This window comes from Rhododendron vialii, chromosome 12a, assembly GCF_030253575.1.
Source record: "Rhododendron vialii isolate Sample 1 chromosome 12a, ASM3025357v1".
NCBI lineage: Eukaryota > Viridiplantae > Streptophyta > Magnoliopsida > Ericales > Ericaceae > Rhododendron > Rhododendron vialii.
In genome coordinates, this window is record NC_080568.1 from 28075908 (window position 1) to 28098146 (window position 22239).

The 22239-nt window shown below is 38.3% G+C and overlaps 2 protein-coding genes across 4 annotated transcripts; both read left to right on the plus strand.

Moving 5' to 3' along the window:
* The first annotated feature begins 108 nt into the window (after positions 1 to 108).
* LOC131311456 (PH, RCC1 and FYVE domains-containing protein 1-like) lies at positions 109 to 16113 on the plus strand. Of its 3 annotated transcripts, none has more exons than XM_058338928.1 (10): positions 110 to 480; positions 1588 to 1808; positions 5876 to 5962; positions 7387 to 7476; positions 7876 to 7956; positions 8761 to 8940; positions 9050 to 11140; positions 11726 to 11872; positions 13518 to 13827; positions 15627 to 16113. In XM_058338928.1, the coding sequence occupies exons 2-9, from the start codon at positions 1761 to 1763 to the stop codon at positions 13635 to 13637; spliced, it is 2844 nt and encodes a 947-aa protein (XP_058194911.1). In that variant the 5' UTR covers positions 110 to 480; positions 1588 to 1760; the 3' UTR covers positions 13638 to 13827; positions 15627 to 16113. The 3 variants fall into 3 exon arrangements, with proteins under 3 accessions (XP_058194913.1, XP_058194911.1, XP_058194912.1); XM_058338929.1 differs by having other exon boundaries at positions 1681 to 1808; XM_058338930.1 differs by lacking the exons at positions 13518 to 13827; positions 15627 to 16113 and having other exon boundaries at positions 109 to 480; positions 11663 to 11788.
* Positions 16114 to 17489: 1376 nt separating this feature from the next.
* LOC131310161 (small ribosomal subunit protein uS4y-like) lies at positions 17490 to 20657 on the plus strand. Its single transcript, XM_058337024.1, has 3 exons — positions 17490 to 17653; positions 18962 to 19343; positions 20287 to 20657. Exons 1-3 carry the CDS (start codon positions 17626 to 17628, stop codon positions 20468 to 20470), a joined length of 594 nt encoding a protein of 197 aa, XP_058193007.1. The 5' UTR covers positions 17490 to 17625; the 3' UTR covers positions 20471 to 20657.
* Positions 20658 to 22239: the final 1582 nt, after the last annotated feature.

Below are 22239 nucleotides of genomic sequence, written 5' to 3' on the forward strand. Positions count from 1 at the left end.
ATCCAAACAACGGATAGTTGAAATTTGTAGGCGATCAAATTAAATCCGAGCCGTGCGTACCGAAATTAACGATCCCATCCATATCCCATTCCATTAGTGGAGTAGTTCACAGTAGACTTCAGGCGGGAAGCCACTTGAGTGGTTCGAAAGCTGCCGCAAAAAGACAAAAACAACCGTCCCATCATCATACAGATACAGTTGGTGACGTGGCATAAAGGCGAAAACAGTTCTGCGGAAGGCACAGAGAGAGAGAGAGAGAGAGAGAGAGAGAGAGAGAGAGAGAATCAAGGGATAGATACAAAGCGAGAAAATACGTACTCCATAATCGTACACATTGGAGAGAGAGAGAGCGCTGCAAATCTCTTTTTTGTGTTCTCTGGTTTTATCTTTCGGTAGCTTTTCAATAATCCAAAAACCTAGCCGCTGTCGAGTTCTTCAATCGGCTTCTTCTCTTCTCTCTCGGAGCTAAATCGACCTCAGGTTCGTCATAAACATGCCATCGAATAGCCTTTGACATTAAACTCGATCGTTTGGTAAATGCATGAGATCAGCATTGTGATATTTACAATTCCCCCCCCCCCCCCCCCCCTCTGTCTTCTCGTTGTGGTTTGACGTTTGTGTTCGTGCAAACGGAAGGCAACCGACGGAATTGATCCACATTGTGCCAAACCCTAGCTTTTCAAAGTTCTTAAAGCGACTACGTAGATAATATACAAAATTTTCGTTCGATGTAAGAGGAGCGGTGCTTTGATGTTTATGTTTTGCGTACTCAATGTCAGCAATCCACATTGAGCCAAACCCTAACTTTTCGGATCTCTTAAAGGTATTTTTATAGATATAGAATTTTCCAGTTCAGTGATGATTAGTGAATGCGTAACGCTGACGGAATGTTGCCCGATGTTGTAAGAGAAGCGATGCTTTAATGTTTGTGTTTGTGAAAAATGAACACAATCCTTCTCATCGATCCGCATTTTGCCCAACCCTAGCTTTTTTTGTAGTTCTCAACGATGTTTGATACATAAATAAGTTTTTAGTTTAGTACTAATCCTTTAATGCCAAAAATCAAGTGGTGTTTGCTTTGCTTGTTGTAGCCTGTGCTAGGTGGTTGTTTGTGTGTTCTCTTCAGGGGTATGTATGCCCCTGCTTGTTTGTATGATGGTTTTATTGGTTGTTCAATAAAGTAAATTACCTAAAGAAAATTCTTTAATGCATTATGCTGTCGAAATATCAGATGTTGTGAGAGAACAGATGCTTTAATTTACCTAAAGAAAATTCTTTAATGCATTATGCTGTTGAAATTTATCAGATGTTGTGAGAGAACAGATGCTTTAATGTTCATGTTTGTGAAAAATGAGCACAATCCATCTGATCGTTCCACATTGTGCCAAACCCTAGCTTTTGGAAGCTCTTGAAGCTGCTTTATAGTAAATTAATAGTATTTGTCATAGTACAGTGATAAAGCATGAATGTACCAAATTGGAGTTGCTGATTTCAATTTCTCTATAGTAGGGTAATGCAATTGAATAGTTGTATAAGAGAAGCAAAATGGGTCATTGTATGGTCATTATTTATGATGTTTTTTGACAGGTTGGAATTGCTTTCTGCGTTTAGAGCCGAACTTGAAGTGATGTTGATGATGGGCGAAATCTCAATGAAAGTTTTTTCAATCTTCCTGTGCAGCTTTTATAGCATCGAAATGGGATTCACGCAGCACCAGGGCCATACCTGATGCTAGGGCCATACCTGATGCTATAGTTTGAATGGCTGATATACAGAGGGTTAGTCTTGGTGAGAGGGATGTCGAGCAGGTGATGTAATTTCTGTAACTTTTTGTTCTCTACAATGTGATCAATTTTTATAGCTAATGAGATTCATTCTGCTCTGCTTTCCTGTCTGAGGTTGCTTCTGTGGGTGTCTGATAGGGACAGCTTAAAAATCCACAAACAAATTAGTTGGGCCTCAGAGTTTTTATGTTAGGAATGCAATCATTTCTCAAGAGGAGCGTGCCACCGTGACGGATTGGCATCCAGAGGGGATGCTGACCAGGAGGACAAACATACTACCCTGTTCTATGCTCAAAAGACAACAGATTAGTTAAGTTCCTCCATCGAGGAGCATGCCACTCCGACAGATATATATACATAGCAAGACTACAAGGTCCCTGAGTCCATTTTGTTCTGTTGTGCGTCCGGGGAATCACACACTCAAATATGAGGGAAAAACTCCGTACTTGTATTAATCAAATCAAACACAAATACATGAAAAACCCCCCCTCTCTCTGATTCACTCTCACTCTGTTTTCTCCACACTCTCTAACCTAGCTATACATGTAAATATATACAATCAGTGGAAGAACAAAACTGTGTGCCTTCAATGAACAACGCGTAGGGTTGGTCTGGAGTGGTTGCCGACACTCCCGGGAAATAATCCTCTACACCACACTTGGGAGGAACACTGACCAAGTCAACATGTTCCCCATATTGAATTAATTCTATAGAAACAAGAACCACGCTAATCGGATTCACGAACGTCAAATGGCTATGAAAACAGATTGGGAAAGTTCCTTAGGACAAATACTTCACAAAAATGTTTCTTTCCTTCAATGGGCACGATGTGGAACTGCTGTTAGTGCTGCTGCTGACTTCATATCCAGTTGCATACAGTTTCCAATTTTAAAACCGTCTTTTAAGTGCATTTAGTTTTTCCTTAATATAAGAAAAGTAGAGAACCACGACTGTTTTTAGTATCTACAACTGACTAATATGGTCCTCGCTGGAGTTGTGGAACATTCATAAGTGAACAAAGGAAACTGATAGAAAAGGAAAGCAACAAGAAGTCATACAATGATTTATGCTTCCATCCTGAGATATTTTTTGCTTTAAGGCTTAAGTATCTGTTTCAGTTTTGCTTCTTGACTGCATAGAAACAAGTAAAACACTCATGTGCCTTTTTGAACCGTGAGTAGATAGCGGCTTAGAAAATAGAATTGAATCTTAGTTATGGTTGTTAAGTGACTTGGTTTCTGCACGAGACTAATGGTCTGTTTATTCTAACACTGCAATTCAGCCGTTACCAGCTTTGAGTGTTTCATGATTCTTAGTGGGTCCTATGTTTCTGTATTTCCTTTGGCCTTAGTAAGGGGACAGATGACCCTGATATAACATCAGATTTCATGTAGAAGGCCCACATTTGGGTGGTACAAAGCCGTTTTTCCTTGCTACAAAAGAACTGTTCCACAAAGTCAAATGGAAAGAGAAGGAACAAGAAAAGGTGATGGAAAAGCAGAGCATGGTATGTGTGGTGTAAAGGAAACTAACAGGTCCATGACAGACAATTTTACCATGGACCCGGTCCCTATGTTTTATGGACTCTTGAAATAGTAGCCGAGTTGATGCTTGACACTTCAGTACCTTTCCTACATGTCTTAAGCAGCTCGTTGATTATGCTTAGTTGATATTTGTTTGGTTTAGCCCCCAAAGAAATTAATTGTTGCTCCAAATGCCTCAAGAACGACTATCCACGGAGTCTTGATTCATGCTTCTATTTTCTTGTCCTTGAGCATTGAGCACTTCTTTCTAGTTTCTACCAATTTGTGCCTTAACTTAGAGCTTTATGATGAAACAGGTCCTTTAGCTTCTTCGTAGGTAGAGGACATACTAGAAGACCGCTGAAAGTGGTGCATACTGAACCTTGCTAACTCACAAAGGGGTGGCTCAAGAGTGCATTGAGGGGGTTCAACTGAACTCATTGAGTTCAAAAGTATTGCCAGCACTTGGCTGTTGGTACTGGATCAAAGTAATAAAAGTCCACTTAAATTGTCAAAATCAACTGTATTACAAGAGAAAATAAATAGATTAATGATTTCTGGTACACAGAGAAGAATATGTCCCGTAGTGTTGATTGAAGCAATATGTAACTCTTTCAGAATATAAATCGTTTGTCGGCAATTGTGAGTTTTCTATATTGCGTCATTATGTAAACAATGGTAGATATATGAATAATCTCACTGTTCACTAGATTTAAAGTGGGGACAAAGCTAGATTTTTGGTCGGGACAAGGCCCCGTGTGGACTGGCCCCATAACTAGGACGAGCTAATAGCGCTGAGGAGTTTCAAACATGAGACCTAGGAGGGAGCAAGCCCCTAAGTCCGGTTGGGATTAATCAATCCCACCCACAACGGAAGCATAACAAAAAAATAAACACGCACAGAAAGGACACACGATATTTACGCGGTTCAGCGTCAAAGCGTACTCTGCGGGAGAGAGAGATAGTTCGCTATATGAAAAATAGGAGATTTTACAATGTGAGATGAAAAACCACCCTCGAGCTCCTAACACCATGGCTGTGCACAATGTTTTTTAGTTACCCCCCCCCCCCCCCCCCGCCCCCCACCCCCCACCCATCTCTATTTTTTGCACATCTACTCTCCTCTCACCTCATGACCAGTGTACCCAGTGACTCCTGAAGGGACTGCCCTCTCACCCACACTTTTCTATCTCTATTCTCTCTACTCACTTGAACCCATGTAGAGGTAACTTGCCTTTTATAATGCATGAAGGAAGGTTCTTGAAGGACCTTTGGAGTACCCAAAGTCAAAAGCCACCACATCAAATACTCTTCACTACCCAAAGTTCATTAACTTTTCTTTCCATTTTCCAATTTCATTTAATATGGGAAAACCCCAACAAGTTCTAGGCCTTGACCATCAAGCTAACCCCTTGGGGTTATTGTTGACTTTTCCCCCAATTGAGAGAAAGCGAGTACTGTGAGAGAGACGCCAGAGGTAGCTCCATCAGCTCAGCCCACCGATAACCATTCCCAGCCACTATTGGAGACTTTCTTAGGGCCCCGTTTTTGACTTTGTTGCTTTTTTCTCCAGTATATGTACATGTGTAGAGTTAGGGTGAGATAGAGCGCAGGGGGGGGGAGGTTTTTGTAAGATTCCGAACTTTTGTAAGATTTTATTAGGTGGTGAATATAGATCCAAAATTTCCTCTCAAATCGTGTCTGTGTTATTCCGTGTACACAACAGTTAATACTATTTAATATTTTAGGACATTTTTGTCACTGCTAACATATAATCCCAGAGCTGCCCTAAACTCACACCCATGCTAGGGCTTAAAATTAGGTCAACTTGACTCTGTCCTGAGAATTCTTAATTGGCTAGTTGTAAATAGGCCCAGGGCTATGGAACAAAGGATTATCCAGGACCCATTTCTTGCTATGGAGCCTGCAAAGTGGTTGTGGATAGTGTTGTACAAAATTATCTATTTTTGAAACAGGAATTGAAGTAGAAGATCTTTTAAGGTAATCTCTCACACTCGGCTAAGGAAGAAATTAAAATTGGGACCTAAAGATCTGAACAATCCATAGACGGAGACAATCCTAATTCCTCAACAAAAGTCCACCGAGAGTCATTAGAATGAAAAATCCAAATCAAACTTTGTTCTAAGAAATATAGGCATGCCTGCCATCCACACCAGAATAAATAGAGAGCTTGAACACACCTTCTTACGGAATCAACTCGGCATCACTGCAGTCATCTTGAAAGATGTTCGTTTGTCAAAGATTAGCATTGATTATTATAAAAGCACTTTATAGGTTGTTTTACTAACAAAATAGTGTTTTTCTGTTTGGTTACATTTTATGCTTGTGGATATAGAGGAACAAAGATGATTCCTGGACATAGTCATAGTATTGAAAGTTTCATCGCCAAATTGTTTTGTCTGAATTTTAATTCTTTTTCCTTGTGTATGTTAATCTTTCCTAATACTTTCCCTATTCCTCTTTGGTACTTACTATGCTATAAATTGTTACAAAGGTTACCTATAAGTCTGTCTCATAGTTTTTGCCTTACATTACTTTCAAATGTAGGCCATTACAGCCTTAAAGAGAGGAGCATATCTGCTTAAGTATGGACGCAGAGGGAAACCAAAGTTTTGTCCATTCCGGCTTTCCAATGTACGTTTATTGCATTTATTAAGAACAAATTACGTTTAAGTTTCTTTAGTTTTGTAGTAAGTTATTGGATTTTAACCTTGCAAAATAAGAAATATAAATTGCTTTTCTAAAGAGATACCTGGCGATCTAAACAAAAGAAGTGGAAAAAAGTAGAAATACACTTAGTTGTAGGACTCCTGCAATAGATCCCTATGTTTTAATATGAGGCTCATAAGAGAGTTGTAAGAAAGGGAGTTTTCAGAGGATTTTCTGAGATAATAGATTGTAAGAGAGTTTAGAAAAGATCTGACATGGTTTTTGTAGCTGATAGGAGTTGTGACTTGCCATGGTTTAGCCATTATCGGTTATGTTACATGGACTTGGGTGCGAGTATCGGGTGCGGGTGCGGGTGCAAGTCCAAGCGTTGGACCTTTCTAAACTTAAATCTTAGGATACGTGGATATGTGTTCCCAACTTGGGTACGGGTACGGGGACACGTCCTGAACTCTTGTTTGTGTTATATATTGCATAATTTTCTCAGATTATGTACTGTAAACTATGTTTACAAATGTATTTAAACAATGAAGGGTTAAGAAAATTATGTTTTTGCTATTTCCCTATCTCCTGTCTACGTGAAATACTTGAAATACCGCTTTTCTTGCTAATTTGATATTCCTTTTATGTATGTATCTTAACAATTAGAGGATCCAAGTGTCCAAAAGGATATGGTTGTCGGACACCTCGATACGGGTACTTGAGCCAAAATGAAGGATCCATGTAACATAGATTATCGGTTTCCCTGGCCCTCTCCGGGATGTTCTAAAGGAGAAGCTTTTTTTTTTTTTCTACTCTATAGTGCATAAGTGAGTATTGTTCATATAAACTGACTTTAGTCATTCTTAGACTGGTTAGCTAGCGTTTCTCTGTAGAAGCCCTGTAATTGGTACATGGTTCGTATATATATATATATATATATATATATATCAGTTAGAAGCATGTATGACTTTACCACAGAATACACTATTTAACCTTTTGAAGGAGAAGGTGTTTTTTTTTTTGCTACACTATAGTCCATAAGTGGGTATTGTTCAAATAAACTGATTTCTAGTCGTTCTCAGAATACTTTGCTACTTTTTTCTGTGGAACGCCTATAATTGGTCCATGGTTCATCTACATATGTGTTAGAAGCATGTACGACCTTACACGAGAAAACAGTATTTACCATTTTTGTGTTCTCTTGCTATTGATGTTGTTCTCCTTAATTATCATTTGCTCACCAGATAGAGACTATCCGTTTAAACTAAAATACATATTGTGGTAAATAATAGTAAGTGGACCATAACATTGGCAGTTGACCAAAGCTTAAGTCAGGGTTCCTCATCTGCATAGAAAGTATAATTATCTTTGATACTTCCATTTGCTCAAGGTCTGTATTTATGCTTCAGGATGAAACAGCACTGATATGGTACGATGGGAAAGAGGAGAAACAGCTTAAACTGAATCATGTTTCAAGGATTATACCTGGACAGCGTACTGTAAGTTAGCACTCTTTGTGTTTTTCTTCTTAAATCGCTTAAATTTGTAGTATTGTCAATTGCACATTTCTGTACCTTGATTCAGATTCATCAGAATATCATTGTCATCAACTTTGTCCATTGCTTAGATGAGATGTTGTCATCAATGTTGACATTATTGCTCAGATTCCTAGTAACCACTCCCTCTTAGTTCGAGTATGAATGGTGTGCATCCAACTAACTGCAACCAAAAGCTGCCATCTTTTAGTTTTTTTTTTCAAGAGAACAATAAAAAAGGATGACTAAAAGGAATTTAAATCATCAAAAGCATATCCAAAAAATGCTGAAATTGATTTCAATTTTTATTTCGCTGCATAAACATCAAATAACAAGGGTTGTTAATGTTTTTTGGTTTTGCAGGCGATCTTTCAACGGTATCCTCGGCCTGAGAAGGAATATCAGTCATTTTCTCTTGCATACGGCAATAGGTCATTGGATTTGGTGGGTTGATTATTGTTCTTGATTTGAGGCACCTTCAATTTTCTTTTCATTTTCTTTCTTTTTTGTTTTTTCCGTCCTGTATATAAAAGTTCCATTTTAACAACTTTGCTATCAAATATTGTTAGCCGAGAATTAGAGAGATGGGACATTCTGATTAGGCTCCAGTATATCAAGGGGATAAATAGTATTAACTTGTATACAGGATAGACATGCAGGGTATGAGCTTAAACATTCTTGACAGGAGTATTGCTAATTGTAGATGAAATAGAGCAACGTGATGAAGAAGGGTTACCATGTGCAACAAGTAATTATTGTTGTAAAATGAAACCTTTTTGCTGGCTTATAGTCCTGCATTTTATGACTTGAGTGTGAAGCTATCAAACCCTGAAATTCCAAAAAATGGGATGTTACATGATGCTCACCTCCGAGATTATTTTTATATGGATGAGTTGGTATGTGCCTTTCCTATCCTAAGTTGATGGAAAAGTCCTTGGTTCTTACCAGATGCTAAAGAGATGATTTTACCACCTTTTTAACAATTGTTGTTATCTCAAATGTATGAGCAATTCATGACTTCGACATCAGATTGAGAATGACCTGAATTATTTAACTTCAATGTATAATGTTGATCCTTTCCCAACATACGGGAGAGTCACCAATCATGTGGAAGTTGTTCATAATTGAGTTCTATTCTTGTCCTTTAGATCGTTGTGCGCTATGATGCATGTTGAATGTTTCCAGTATGAGATAGGATGGTCTGATGTTTATATATGTGGCTGCCATAAACTATTGGACACTGGACAGATCTGCAAAGATAAGGATGAAGCTGAAATCTGGTTTGTTGCCCTGAGGGCATTAATTTCACGGGGTCACTATAAAAAATGGAGAAATGAAGCAAGTAGTGATAGCGCATCTAGTTCAAGTGCTCACACACAAAGGAACTCTCCACTTTTCTCAAGTTGCAGCAGTGACACAGTTCTTAAGGTTTGCTGACATGATACTTAATGCGATCATTCCTTCATTTAATGTCTTCAGACTTTTCTCTTTTGTTCTTTTCTGGTAGGTTTTTTCTCAGTAGCTTTTGTTATGGCAGGATCAAGGGATAAATGAAGCAGATAAAAAAAATCCGGTTCCTTTCGACAATCCCCCGCAGAAACTATTGGGAAGAGCATTTTCTGATGTCTTAACCTATAGTGATGCACAGTGTTACCCACAAACACAGTCTGTTACCAGTTCTCTAAGCTCACTATCATCTGTGGGATTGGATACCATTGATGGTAGGGGTTCTGCGGATAATATTCGACTCAGTTTGTCGAGTGCAGTAAGTTCATCAAGCCAGGGATCTTCTCTTGAGGATTTGGATGCTATAGGCGATGTTCTTATTTGGGGAGAAGAAATTGGTAATGGAATGCTAGGTGGAGGTGTTTATAGAAATGGAATATTGCCTCAAGTCCGAATGGATGCTCTGCTGCCAAAAACTCTGGATTCAGCAACAATGCTTGATGTCCGAAATATCGCTTGTGGGAGTAAACATGCTGTATTAGTCACCAAGCAGGGGGAGATCTTTAGTTGGGGAGAGGGGTTAGGTGGCAAGCTTGGGCATGGAGCACAAGTTGATGTTTCTAACCCAATGCTCATCACCACTCTTAGCGGATCGAACACTGATTTGGTAGCCTGTGGAGAGTATCACACTTGTGCTGTTACAGTATCTGGAGATTTTTATACTTGGGGAGATGGTACCCACAATTTTGGCCTTCTAGGGCATGGGAGTGAGGTCGGTTGCTGGACCCCTAGAAAAGTAAGCGGTCCGATGGAAGGTATGCATGTAAAATCCATCTCTTGTGGACCATGGCATACAGCAGCTGTTACTATGGGAGGGCAGTTGTTTACCTTTGGACAAGGAACATTTGGTGCCCTGGGTCATGGAGATCGCAATAGTTCAAGTACACCCAGAGAAGTTATTACTCTTAAAGGGCTACACACTGTGAAGGTTTCTTGTGGTTTCTGGCACACTGCTGCTGTGGTGGAAGTTATTGAAGAACCAGCAAGTTCAGGCAGCTCAACCAAAAAGCTGTTTACTTGGGGAGATGGGGATAAAGGCCAACTTGGACATGGCGATAAAGAATCTAGACTTGTTCCATCTTGCATAGCATTTTTTCCAGAAAACACAAACTTTTGTCAAGTGGCATGTGGTCATAGCATCACTATTGCCCTTGCAACCTCAGGGCGAGTGTATACAATGGGTAGTGCTGATTATGGACAACTTGGGAATCCCAGAAGTGGTGATAAGATTCCCACTTGTGTTGAAGGTAAAATCAGGAACAATTTCATTGAAGAGATATCATGTGGTTCTCATCATGTTGCAGTTTTGAGTTCTAAATATGAGGTTTACACTTGGGGAAAGGGATCTAATGGTCAATTAGGTCACGGGGACAATAATGACAGAGACACCCCCACTCTCGTTGAAGCTTTACAAGACAAACGCGTAAAGAATGTAGTTTGTGGATCTAATTTCACTGCTGCCATTTGTTTGCATAAATGGATCTGCCATGCTGATATTTCTCTATGTTCTGGTTGTCGTAGTCCTTTTAATTTCAGACGAAAGCGCCATAATTGCTACAATTGTGGCCTTGTTTTTTGCAAACCCTGTTGTAGTCGAAAATCTCTTAGGGCTTCTTTGGCTCCAAATATCAAAAAGCCTTACCGCGTTTGTGATGCTTGCTTTACAAAGCTAAAGATAACTATGGCATCGGGATCCACATTTATAATTCCCAGAATTCCAAGTGGAAATATACATCAGAATTGCAGTGGGGTAGAAGAGAAGGAGATCCTTGAAACTAAACCACGCGGCCTACTTTCCAGACTCTCCTCATTTGATTCATTAAAACGAGCTAGTAGCCGAAGTTCCAAACAGGATAGAAAAACACACTCAAACAATGGTCATACCCCTCCAATAGACGCTGGCAGTGTCCAATGTGGAAGCTCTTATACATCCAATGCTTCTCTCCCTGGTTCAAGAGCATATTCTCGAGCAGCATCTCCAGTCTCCAGAAGTTCAAGCCCTCCTCATTCGGTGTCACTTGGATCAGCATATTCTTCTCTTTCATGCCCTGAAGCCATTGTTGATGATTTAAAGCAAAAAAATGATGGCTTAAAGGAAGAAATAGCAATATTAAGCTCGCAGGTAATGATCTCTTTTTGCCGAAACAGCTAAGTTTGTGGTTATGCTTAATATGCATGTGAGTTTTTATAGGGTCATTCATTGCCTGCCTGTAAGAGTTACTATTAACTAAAAGAGAACAACGATATAACAGAATGACTGCTGATATATTTATATGGATCTGATTTGTTATTTGTGTTTTATAAATCTGCTGTGCAAACATTGATAGGTGTTGACTAGTCCACCTCTACTTGTATTTCGGCAGCAATCTCTAACTCTGGTGTGCAAACCTTGATAGGTGTACACTAGTCCACCTGTACATGTAATGCACACTGCTCAGTCAACCTCAATGAACTGAATAGCTGCTAAGGACAGTAATGTTAAATGTCATGAAATACGTCTGATTATTTCATGATTCTAGGCAGTCAAATTGGCTGTACATGCACATTTGGGCCAGTAGAAAATCCAGCTTTTTATCCAGTAAATTTCATTGGTTTATGCTGGCCTTTTTCCTACTATAGCATAACCATATCCCTTCAACTGCAGATGGATTGAAAGAAGAATCTACACCTTCAACAAAATTACTTACATGTGTGAAAAATCATGTAGGTAGAGGATCTTACTCACAAATCCGAACATCTTGAAGTGGAGCTTGAAATAACTTCAAGGCATTTGAACGAGGCAAGTAAACTAGCAAGGGAGGAAGCAGAGAGAAACAAAGCTGCAATAGAAGTAATCAAATCTCTAACCAGACAGGTGAGAGATTATTGTGATTCAATTAATGTATCACTGTACAATTGTTGTCGGTCATGTTGATCTTCTGATGGAACAATCTCCTTTGTAGTTATGCAAAATTTGGAGTTCAACAGCGAAAGTAGGCTTAACTCTTTAAGTTTCAGTAGCACATAAAAGTTACGTGTCAGACCACTTGCAAATGCCTCTGGATGCAGGTATTGACAAGTGTTTGTTGCAAAGTCACAGCCATCAGGCCTGGGTGTAATGAATAAAAGTCGGAATTGTTCATTAACTTCTATGGTAACTAATATGTTCATTACCTCAGATGAGGTGTTCCACAAGACTGGTGTATCCAGCTATTGGCTTTCGACTTTCAGTTTATAGGGGGAAGACTTCCCTTAACTTTGGATTCAGATTTAGAGCATTCTGTGAAAAATAGCTGTTCTAAACTTATTGGAATTATAATCGGCATCTTGGCTATTCACTGAGTGTTATTCCACTGTTGTCTACTGAGTGTTTGTACTCGTTATTTGAGTATAACCAGCATTATGGCTATATTACTGCTGTAGTCGATGATCCCCTTGGTAGGTTATATCTGTTTGTCAACCATTAAGCTAGTCTAGCAATAGCATCCTGATTCTGCAGGAAAGTAATTAAGGTGCTTTTTACTCGGTAAATGGAAACTAAATCAGTTGAGAACAAGGCTCGTGTTGCTTCGAAGCTAAATTGTTAGTAGTATGACTATACGTGATGAAATTGTAACAAAATTCATTCAGCTTGATCAAATGTCTCCGTTTGGGTGACTGGATTTATCACGACGACTCCTTGACTAATTGCAGTCAGTGTAAACATGTGTAGCATCAGTGCAGCTGAATTATTATTATTTTTGATAAGTATCAGTGCAGCTGAAAAATAAATGCTACTATTAGATGTGTCTTGCTCCTGAGCTTTGTAGTAGTCTCTGGCAGAATGATAAACTGGCAAAGAAAAGAAACGAAGGATGGAGAATTAATCTATTAATTACTAGCTATTACAGAAGTAATTTTACACTCTACTACTCTAGTTGTTGGCTTTTTGCTAATAACTTGAGTTGTTTTTGTATACTGTTCCCAATTCCTACTGCTCCGGGACTAAGTTGACAACTGACAAGGATTGAAGTACAGGTAGGTATATACACAGTGCTCTTAGCTGATGTGCTACTTCACCTATGTTCAGTTTAGCCACCACTACTAGTTTCATGCCACACAGTTTCTGCTCACGTGACCTTATTCTAATTGGTACACTCTTTTGCAATCTTCTTGTTCGTGGATTTTATCCTATTTTAGTCCCATGCTGTAGATTTCAGTGGTCAAGGAGAATCAATTCTTTGTATTGTATCATGCTTCTGTGTTAAAAATTAAAAACCTGCAGAAACATTCTTCAGCAAACTTCAATTAAAGATAACAGTGCTTTGCATATTAGTATAATAATCATGTATGTTGATAGTTGGTATGAAGTAGCTACCTTCCAATTAATGTCTGCCCCTTGAAAAGATGAAGGATGAAGTTGGAAATGGATGTTTATAATAGTGTCCTCCTTCTATTGCATCTCAGTATGTTGTAGAATTGCCACCAGTCAGCCAGCATAATTTCTCGTAGTGACTAGCCTATACTTCAATTTCTTGCAGTTGAAAGATATGGCTGAAAGAGTGCGTCAAGATTCTTATCTGTATGCAAAATCAAATTCTCTTGTTGGAACCACTTCAACTACTCTCGAGTCCATCATCTATTCGGAGTCATTGGACTAGCAATACGTTTACTATCCTTACTTTATCCTTTTCTCGGTGGCCACATTGAGTTCCATTTTTCTTCGAAGGATCCATGGGCCAATCAGAAAAATCATAGTAAGTTTTAGACCGTGAAAGTGGAGCCCACACAACTCTTTTCTCTCCGCTAGTTTCCAGGGCCTGGCTATGATCGCAGATGGGATTGCTTCAGGTATTGCAAAACTTTTATCTTCTTTTACTAGTTAGTAGTTACTACTTGCTGTGAGGACAATATCAATGACCAGATGTAGTCCGACCCTTAGTTTCATGAAGCGGGAGCGGGGACGAGAGCGGGAGTGGGGGCGGGGACGGGGGAGCGAATGATCACAGAAGTGTGGGAGCGCCATTGGGAGCGGTTAGGAAAAATTATTAAAATTATAAATATATTTTGCAATTTTATATTGTTAAATGTCAATATAAAAATATTATTCTACCACATAAAATATTACTATTAAAATTATAAGTTTCTAGTTATATTTCAACATTTTTATTGTAGCACATGATTACACAATAGAGTTCTTGTGCATATTAAGTAGGCGTAAAAGTTAAGGGCATTAATATGACTCTAGAAGGTTAATATCAGATGTGCTCACTAACAAGGTCAAAACAACTTTAAAGGTACCAATTGCAACTTGAATCGTAAGTCTCTCAATCGTTTTTTGGGTGTAAGTTCCTGTCTAGGTAAGGAACGAGTTCCCGTCGTCATTGGGACGGGTTTCTTGGAGTTTCCTTCGACGGGAACGCGGAAACGCGTTTCCGTCGAAGAAACGTGGGCATGGTTGAAGGTTCCTGCTACTAAGGTCCGACCTTTAAAACCTGAATATATGAAGCTAAAACTATTTCCTGAAGTATGTTGGTACCTTTTGGTAAACATAAAACCAAGCTTGTTTCTAATAAGTCTACAGTAGTGATACTTTTTGGCAAACCCAAGTTGTATATTCCAATTTTTGGAGATTTCTGTGAGATTGTACATATGTTACTTGATATGCCTGCTTGTTCCACTTGGATAGCCATTTTCCATGCTAACAAGTTTTCCCTTGTGAAGGAATAAAACTTACAAAGCATTAATCCCTTACATGGGTATTATGTTCGATTCGTTTGATTCATAGTTGTTATTGGACATGTTGCTGGTCTTCAAATTCTATTGGTTTTGTGGCCCTTTTATACTGCCATTGTCTTTCTAAAATATTAGGTTCCATAAGATGGATGAGAATTGTCTAATTTGGCCATTGAAATACGATCCTTTGAACTGACTTTATGTGTGGCAGAAACTGACCCTAATAACTATGTGACCTTGCCCTTTTCATAACAAAAAGATAAACATCAATAACAGCTAGTATGCTTATCAAGGACTACTAATATGCTTGAGACCTTGTCCTTATCTTAATAGCAATGAAATTCTAAATATGCCTATCAAGGACTTCTACTATGCTTTCATTGTTCCAAGAAATTTTTTCAAATTTATGTTACTTTATTTGATTTGAAATTTCGTTCTTTTCTTTCTTTTTTCTCACCCTCTCACTTGTTTATTAGGTGATGAATAGAAAACGAAAAAAGATCACAAGTATTCAGAAACTATGTGGTCAATGTCCTGACAACAACACGATACCAGTTCTCACGCACTTTTGAAAAGTTTCATGATTATTTACATAATTATCACGCTATAAGTAATGGCTGATATTCTACACAGAGTGGGCTGTCACTGAATTAACCTCCTTTAGTTCTGTGGCTATTTTGATACTTTCTGAATCTGCACTGAACAATTGAGCTCGTGCTTTGACTATGGACATCTAACCAATGCTGCCATGAAACATAAAAGATGCAGCCTATGGTTGTTTATATTCTAGGCTAGCTTTATGGAAACCTTGATTGGAGGTAGACCGAAAGACAGTCATAATTACTGAGGAAGTGTCGAGTTATCTCCATTTTCTAGGTATGACTCTAATTTTTTTTTGTTTGTCCTACTTACAGTTGAATGCTTTTTAACATCCACAGTTAAACACTTGAATCAGACACAAGCCGGGAAAGATGATAGGCTGAGAACAAGATTCAGCCCATTGCATAGAGCAACATCAGCTGGTGCAGCTTCATGAGGAATGGAAGCTGATCAATAGGTAATTCTTGTTTGTAAAAGAAGCTGGGAAAAAAAAAAAAAGCAGAACAGAAGGTTACTTTTAACTCAATTTTGATCATTTTATTGATCTAGCATTACACGACGGATTGGGTAGACTAGTGCTCAGCTGGTAAAAAGCCAAGAAAGTTAGCCGGTAAGCAAATGAGGTAGGTAGATAGAAAACTGAAAATCACGCACATATTGTGCCACCTTTGGTGAGCTCCGCAGTTGTACATATTTTTTTGCTCCAAATGCTAGGTTTTCATTCGTGATGGATTGTCGCTTTATATTTGTCCTCTCTCGTCATGAAAAAAAAAAAAGATGAGTTCCTACGGCATTTGAAATCTCATTGAGTGACAGCACAGCTACTGTGGAGCACATGTTGGGATATGAATCCCGTCAACCTTCATAAAAGAATTTGTTTCGTGTCGTGGACGAGCGAATTGAAACTTTAAAGAGGATCATTTTGACTGTAAATAATGAGGGGGCTATCGTATTGGTTGGAAACATCTTTTTCAGTCAACGTGACCGGTAGTTTTGAGTCCGCTTTCCGTTTTAGCAGCAGTTTCATTTGCTAGTTGATCCATCCGAAGGTACAATGTTTGTTAAGTGCCAAATATCATCAGAAGAAAACAGGCAGACGGTGCAACCAGTTTATTTTCATTTTGCCACAAAAGAATTTTGTTTGGATCTTGGATTATAAGGAATTAGTGGAAGAAAAAGAAATGCTGAGGGCCAAGGGGGGAGAGAGCATAAAAATCTTTCAAGATCCGCACTCAAAGCAAGATGATTTCTTATTCATCAAGTTTATGCTCACCTATGTGATTCTATGAAATCTGAAATTCTAGAGTGCAAATTGAAAAATAGTATATAGAAAGTTAAAAATGGGGTTATCCAACAAGTGGCAAAATCATTGGCGTAAAAGAAAAATGCATTATTTTCTTCTCAGCGAAAGAAATTTTACTAACTCGAAGCATAAAGAACAATGAGAAAAGCCGATGAAGACAAAGGTAATAAGGCAAAGAGAGAGGTGTCCAAAATTATGGAAACACTACCCACCTTGGCCACCTTTGCTTAGCCAACAACAAAAATTGACAAGATGCCAACTTAAAAAAATCAGAAGCACCAACACATGAAAAATGCAACACCAAAAGTGTGAAACACCAACAAGCTCAACCACAATAAGAGATGGACCCCTAAACTAACATCTTAAAAAAAAAAACAACACTAATGAGACTAAAATAGCCTCATTGTCGGCAATCATCTTCAAGTGAAGTAACGGTACTGTCTTAGCTCCTGGCCGTGAGGTAAATGACTCGTTGGCACATTTGGTAAATTTATTGGCTATTATTTTAGAATAGAGAAGAAAATGCGAGTAACTGTAATCCATTTGGGATAAGCTGTTGAAATGAGTATGTGGGTTGAGAGAGTTTATTAAAATGTCAGAGATTTCTTCTCGGTGGTTTTGTTATCTTGGTATTGGCTTCTTGTTTAAACCCCAATCCATCGGGTTGAAATTGCCTGATCGGATTCGGATTTCATTATATTAGATTTGAATCGAATCTGGTCCGTTGACAGACCTACCACCAACCCAAAAAACAGGTTCAGTTGAGGCCCACTAAGTCCTAGTCTACCGATCCCCCTTTTGGGCTTAGTCCACTGAGCTGAGGCCCAATTAATCCTAGTTTAGCAATCCAATCGAGGAAATCCCCATTTGGGCTTAACCCATTAGAAATCCATAAAGTACTGGTTAGGGTTTTAGATTTAACGTCCAACTATTTATACATTTTTGCTTAGCTTTAGAGAGAGAGAGAGAGAGAGAGAGAGAGAGAGCGAGCTCGGCAGGAAAGGAGCGCCATGGTGCACGTTAACTTCTACCGAAACTGTAAGATCTACTGTTTTGACTCATTCTAACCGTCGATCTACAAATGCTTGTATACGAGTGCATAATTCGTATATTTTGTGTATAAATGTTGCTAGCTAATTTGAATCAATTGTAGGATGCCATGGTCATTTTTCTTTGTAAAAATGATTCGCTGAATCTTTGTTTGCGTTGCTCCATTCGGATTTCGTGTCAGTTATGCGTTGTCTTTAGGGTTTGAAACAGTAATTTGTAGTTTTCATGTGATCTCCTCTGAAATGGCATCTTTTTTTTGGTTGCCTTTTGTTGGGTTGTATTGTTAAGTTTTTTTTGCTGGGAAAAATCACCTTCACATGTGTAACTAAGTGATGAGATTCACGGGATTGCTCAGCTGGGCAGTTATGTTTGAACAAAAAAACCCAGAATTGTGATTTTTTTTTTTCTCGACCTTTCTTGTCACATTGTTCGGCTCCTGTGGAATAAGAGGAAAAGAAAGTCGTATTATATCATCTCATCGGTGCTTGGACGCTAGAATATTATTAGATGGGAAATGAAGATATATCAAGTCATCGGGTATTGGGTTCATAATCAGTAATCGGTGAGAAAGGCTTCTGAAATTTAGAGTTTATTTGTTTCTCATTTAGATGGGTATTATGTGCACAAAACATCAGAAGCGCATTAGATACGAAAAGAACATATTACATATATGTGACCATGCAGGTTCCGAAACAATACTGGAGTTTAACTAATCTCTCTTCCCTCCCTTCTCTTTAAGAGCTTTGGAATAAAGTTTCATAGTTGAATCATGTTTCTATGCAAGCTTCTACCTTAAAAATATGTATAACTAACAAAAGCAGTTAAAATCTTTGAAATTTTGTGGCGGTATTCCTCCCTTTGTCATCATTGACCCTTGCAGCTTATTGGTATACCAAATGTTATTCTGATCCAGCCCTTCCACCTGCCATTTCTATGTAGAATCAGCTCTTTTTTAATCAACTAATGTCAACTAATTACACAGATGATCTGCCTTCTCCCTTACTTGAAGAACATGATTGCAAGTCTGCCAAGTCATATTGTTTGAACAAATGCTAATAGTCCTTTCTTTCCCTCAAGAATGCCTAGACTCTGAAGAGATTATGTCATTCTTTTTGGCTGGATTTGAGCTTAAATTTTTTATTCATGTAGCAAACCTAATGTTCAGGTTAATTTGTCGATGTCATAATATAATGGAGCATCTAAAGGAAACAGAATATCAATAACGTTAGCATGCTTTGAAAATGACATGTTTCTGTGCTTAGAGTTTGATTTCTAATTTGTCTTTACAAATAATAGATGGGAAGACATTTAAGAAACCCCGTCGTCCCTATGAGAAGGAGCGATTGGATGCTGAGCTGAAGCTTGTGGGAGAATATGGGCTTCGGTGCAAGAGAGAACTGTGGAGGGTTCAGTATGCTCTGAGCCGTATCCGTAATGCCGCGAGAATGCTTCTTACCCTTGATGAAAAGAATCAGCGTCGTATCTTTGAGGGTGAAGCTCTTCTCCGAAGGATGAACCGCTATGGGCTTTTGGATGAGTCTCAGAATAAGCTCGATTACGTCTTGGCCTTGACCGTAGAGAACTTTCTTGAGCGCCGTCTCCAGACACTTGTGTTCAAGACTGGTATGGCAAAGTCTATCCATCATGCCAGGGTGCTCATCAGACAGAGGCATATCAGGTAAAATTACAGATATTTTTTCACATATACTTGCCTCATAAGCTCTAATAAGCATGGTGATAACTGATGATCATTGGTGCGATAAGATGTGTATGTACATGTCTTATTCATTAGAACAGTGCAGTTGTTGATGTTATTGCTCGTATAAGGGTGGGCCAATCTTAACTGACCAAGCGCTAACATTTGTCAATCTACCTCCAAAACTCTTTTTTAACAGATAGAGGTATAATTTTAGAAAAACAGGAACTTAGAAAGATGAGATAAAAGCGAAATGCAGCCACACTTCCAAGTCTAAAATGATTTTTGGTTCTGCAGGTTCTGCTCATTTGGTTTGTTTAGTCCCTGTGTGATTTGAGCAGCCTGCCCTGACATTCTGTTTTTTTGCTTGATCATAAGCTTTCCCTGCTCCCTCCTTCTAAATAAATGGATGGATATTTGGTTCTGTTCCTTGTTAGCTTAAAGCCTCAGAATGTGTCAACAGTGGGCGACTGGGCGTAGAATCCATTCTACAGTTCTTCATGGTATCTGGTTTGGGAAATCAGATGAAACACTAAACTCTTTAGTAACTCTGAGCGTGTAATGGAACTGGACTTGCTTCATTATAACTGGTATGGATAGCCATCTACAATGCTATTACAGCAATTTGCTTCTAAACGTCCACTTAGAAAATTGGGGAATGAAATGGGATAAAGTTTTTGTTTTTCCATGAGTGCCTAACAATGACATGAATTATCAGCCAATCCATCCACTACATTGCAAGCCAGCTTCTCCTTTGTGGTGGCATTCATTGTCATCTTTGTCTTTTTTAGTGTTTATGGTTTGCTCCATTTCTAGAGTACTATCTGTTTTCCAGATATAGTTTTCTATCAAAACTTGAGGGCAAGTGTATTTCTTCTTTTACAATAACCTGTTTGACAATGTTGGTATGCTTTGAGCTGGGCAGGGTTGGAAGGCAGGTTGTGAACATCCCATCTTTCATGGTGAGACTAGACTCTCAGAAGCACATTGATTTCTCGCTTACAAGTCCATTGGGAGGTGGACGACCCGGTAGGGTAAAGCGAAAGAACCAGAAGGCAGCTGCCAAGAAAGCCTCAGGTGGCGACGGAGATGAAGAGGATGAGGAATGAGTGCTCACATCAAACGCTGGTAGCAGTAATAATAGGGTTTGTGTCTTATCCTGTGTACGCCATCCTGCTTTAGGATAGCTCTATTACTGAACTTGTTTCGGGATTTGGATGAAGTTTTGCTTGCAGTTTGTTGTATGCCATGACAATTATTTTGCCAAAAATTTTATTTGAGAAAACGGGTTTGTTATTGTTGGTTTATGGAGCCTCACTTCATTGTGGAATGATTTTTCTTTGTTTGGCGAATTGGTCTTTGCTGAGAATATTGTGAAGTTTGTCCTGTTTTTCTTTTTTCATTCCTTTCGTGGATAAGAACGTTAATCCCAATAAATTTGACAAAATGCCAACAAAAAATTCACGAAACATCTAAAAGTGTCGCTTGTTTTTTCCGAATAATTAATTTAAGTTAACCGCAGCACATAAATGATTAATGATGTTTATTCTTTAATGTATGTTTCGCAGGTGCTAGAATGGGTGATGTTCATATCTTTTTGTGTGCTATGTGTTTGTTTATATCTCTTTCACAAGAAAAAAAATAATGATAAAATTTGTTTTATCAGGTTCAAACAAATTACCTAGCTTAAGGGCCTGTTTGGAACTTGGAGAAAAGCAAGTGTGGAGTAAAATTATTATTGTATATTTTGTTATGTTCATTATTATTCGAATAAATTCTCTCTGACAAGGGCTTTTCCTCCAAATCAATATCGTATTTCCACATCGTTAGACCGTACAAAACAAACAAATGGGAGAATCACGTGCTGTGGTTTTGTAACCGAAGTTAGAGTACAAAATCACAGCACGTGATTCTTCCATTTGTTTTGTATTGTCTGATGACGTGGTGGTATGGTATTGGTTTGGAGGAAAAGTGGGCGTGGAGAGAATTATTCTCCTTGAACTAAATAAGGAAACATATTTTCCCTTCCTTTCTTTTCTTCTTCGTATATATTCTAAACAAGCCCTACCCTAAAGAGAAGCATAAAAACTACTCCATCTTTAGATACGCTTGGTTCGGGTGAGCATGGTTTGGATTGATTTGGTTTTATAGTAAACTAAGAACCAAATTAATATTTATGAATTTGGAAAACCAAACCAACCCACAAAAGCCATAAAATCAAACCAATCTAAACCATTGAAATTTGGGTCGGTTTCGGTTTTAAACCACTGTTTGCTTTGAATTATGCTATTATCTTAAAAAAAATTTTTTTTTTAAAGTACATAAAATTATGAACATAAATTAAAGGTAAAATATCAACAATTGTCTCAAGTCTTAAATTAAGAAAATGAATTACCAGTAAGTCGTTAAAATAACCAAAGAATACTACTCCCTCCGTCCCTAAATAAGTGTCCGGCGCGCAAAATTAGGTCTTCAAAAAGATGCATTTGTTTAGTTAAAAAAATTAATTTTTTTTCACAAATCAATAGATAGCAATGAGTTCTATTAGATTGTGAAAAAAAATTAAATTTTGTAATAGAAAATATGTATGTTTTGTAAAGAATAGTTTTGCGTGCCGGACATTTATTTAGGGACGGAGAGAGTAACTACTAACATCTTGGTAGGAAAGAAAAACTAAATATTGCAGTGGATTGAATAGGATCAATAAATTACTAGGAAAATATTTGATTAAGGCTCCCATATTTATTTGGTGATTTCATAATTAAATTATATATATAATGTATTATACGGTGCGGATCGGTTTGGAACCATGACCATAAACGTGAACCCACAAACCAAATCATATAACGTGGTTTCTAATTTTTGTAAATCATGACCA

What these genes read in the sequence shown, in the direction of transcription:
- LOC131311456 (XM_058338928.1), top strand. Translation starts at nt 1,761, where the DNA reads ATGGCTGATATACAGAGGGTTAGTCTTGGTGAGAGGGATGTCGAGCAG. An exon ending in GTCCATTCCGGCTTTCCAAT is followed by an intron (nt 5,963 to 7,386) that starts GTACGTTTATTG and finishes TTTATGCTTCAG; the next exon opens with GATGAAACAGCACTGATATG. An exon ending in GCAATAGGTCATTGGATTTG is followed by an intron (nt 7,957 to 8,760) that starts GTGGGTTGATTA and finishes GACACTGGACAG; the next exon opens with ATCTGCAAAGATAAGGATGA.
- LOC131310161 (XM_058337024.1), top strand. Translation starts at nt 17,626, where the DNA reads ATGGTGCACGTTAACTTCTACCGAAACT. An exon ending in CGTTAACTTCTACCGAAACT is followed by an intron (nt 17,654 to 18,961) that starts GTAAGATCTACT and finishes TACAAATAATAG; the next exon opens with ATGGGAAGACATTTAAGAAA. An exon ending in ATCAGACAGAGGCATATCAG is followed by an intron (nt 19,344 to 20,286) that starts GTAAAATTACAG and finishes TGAGCTGGGCAG; the next exon opens with GGTTGGAAGGCAGGTTGTGA.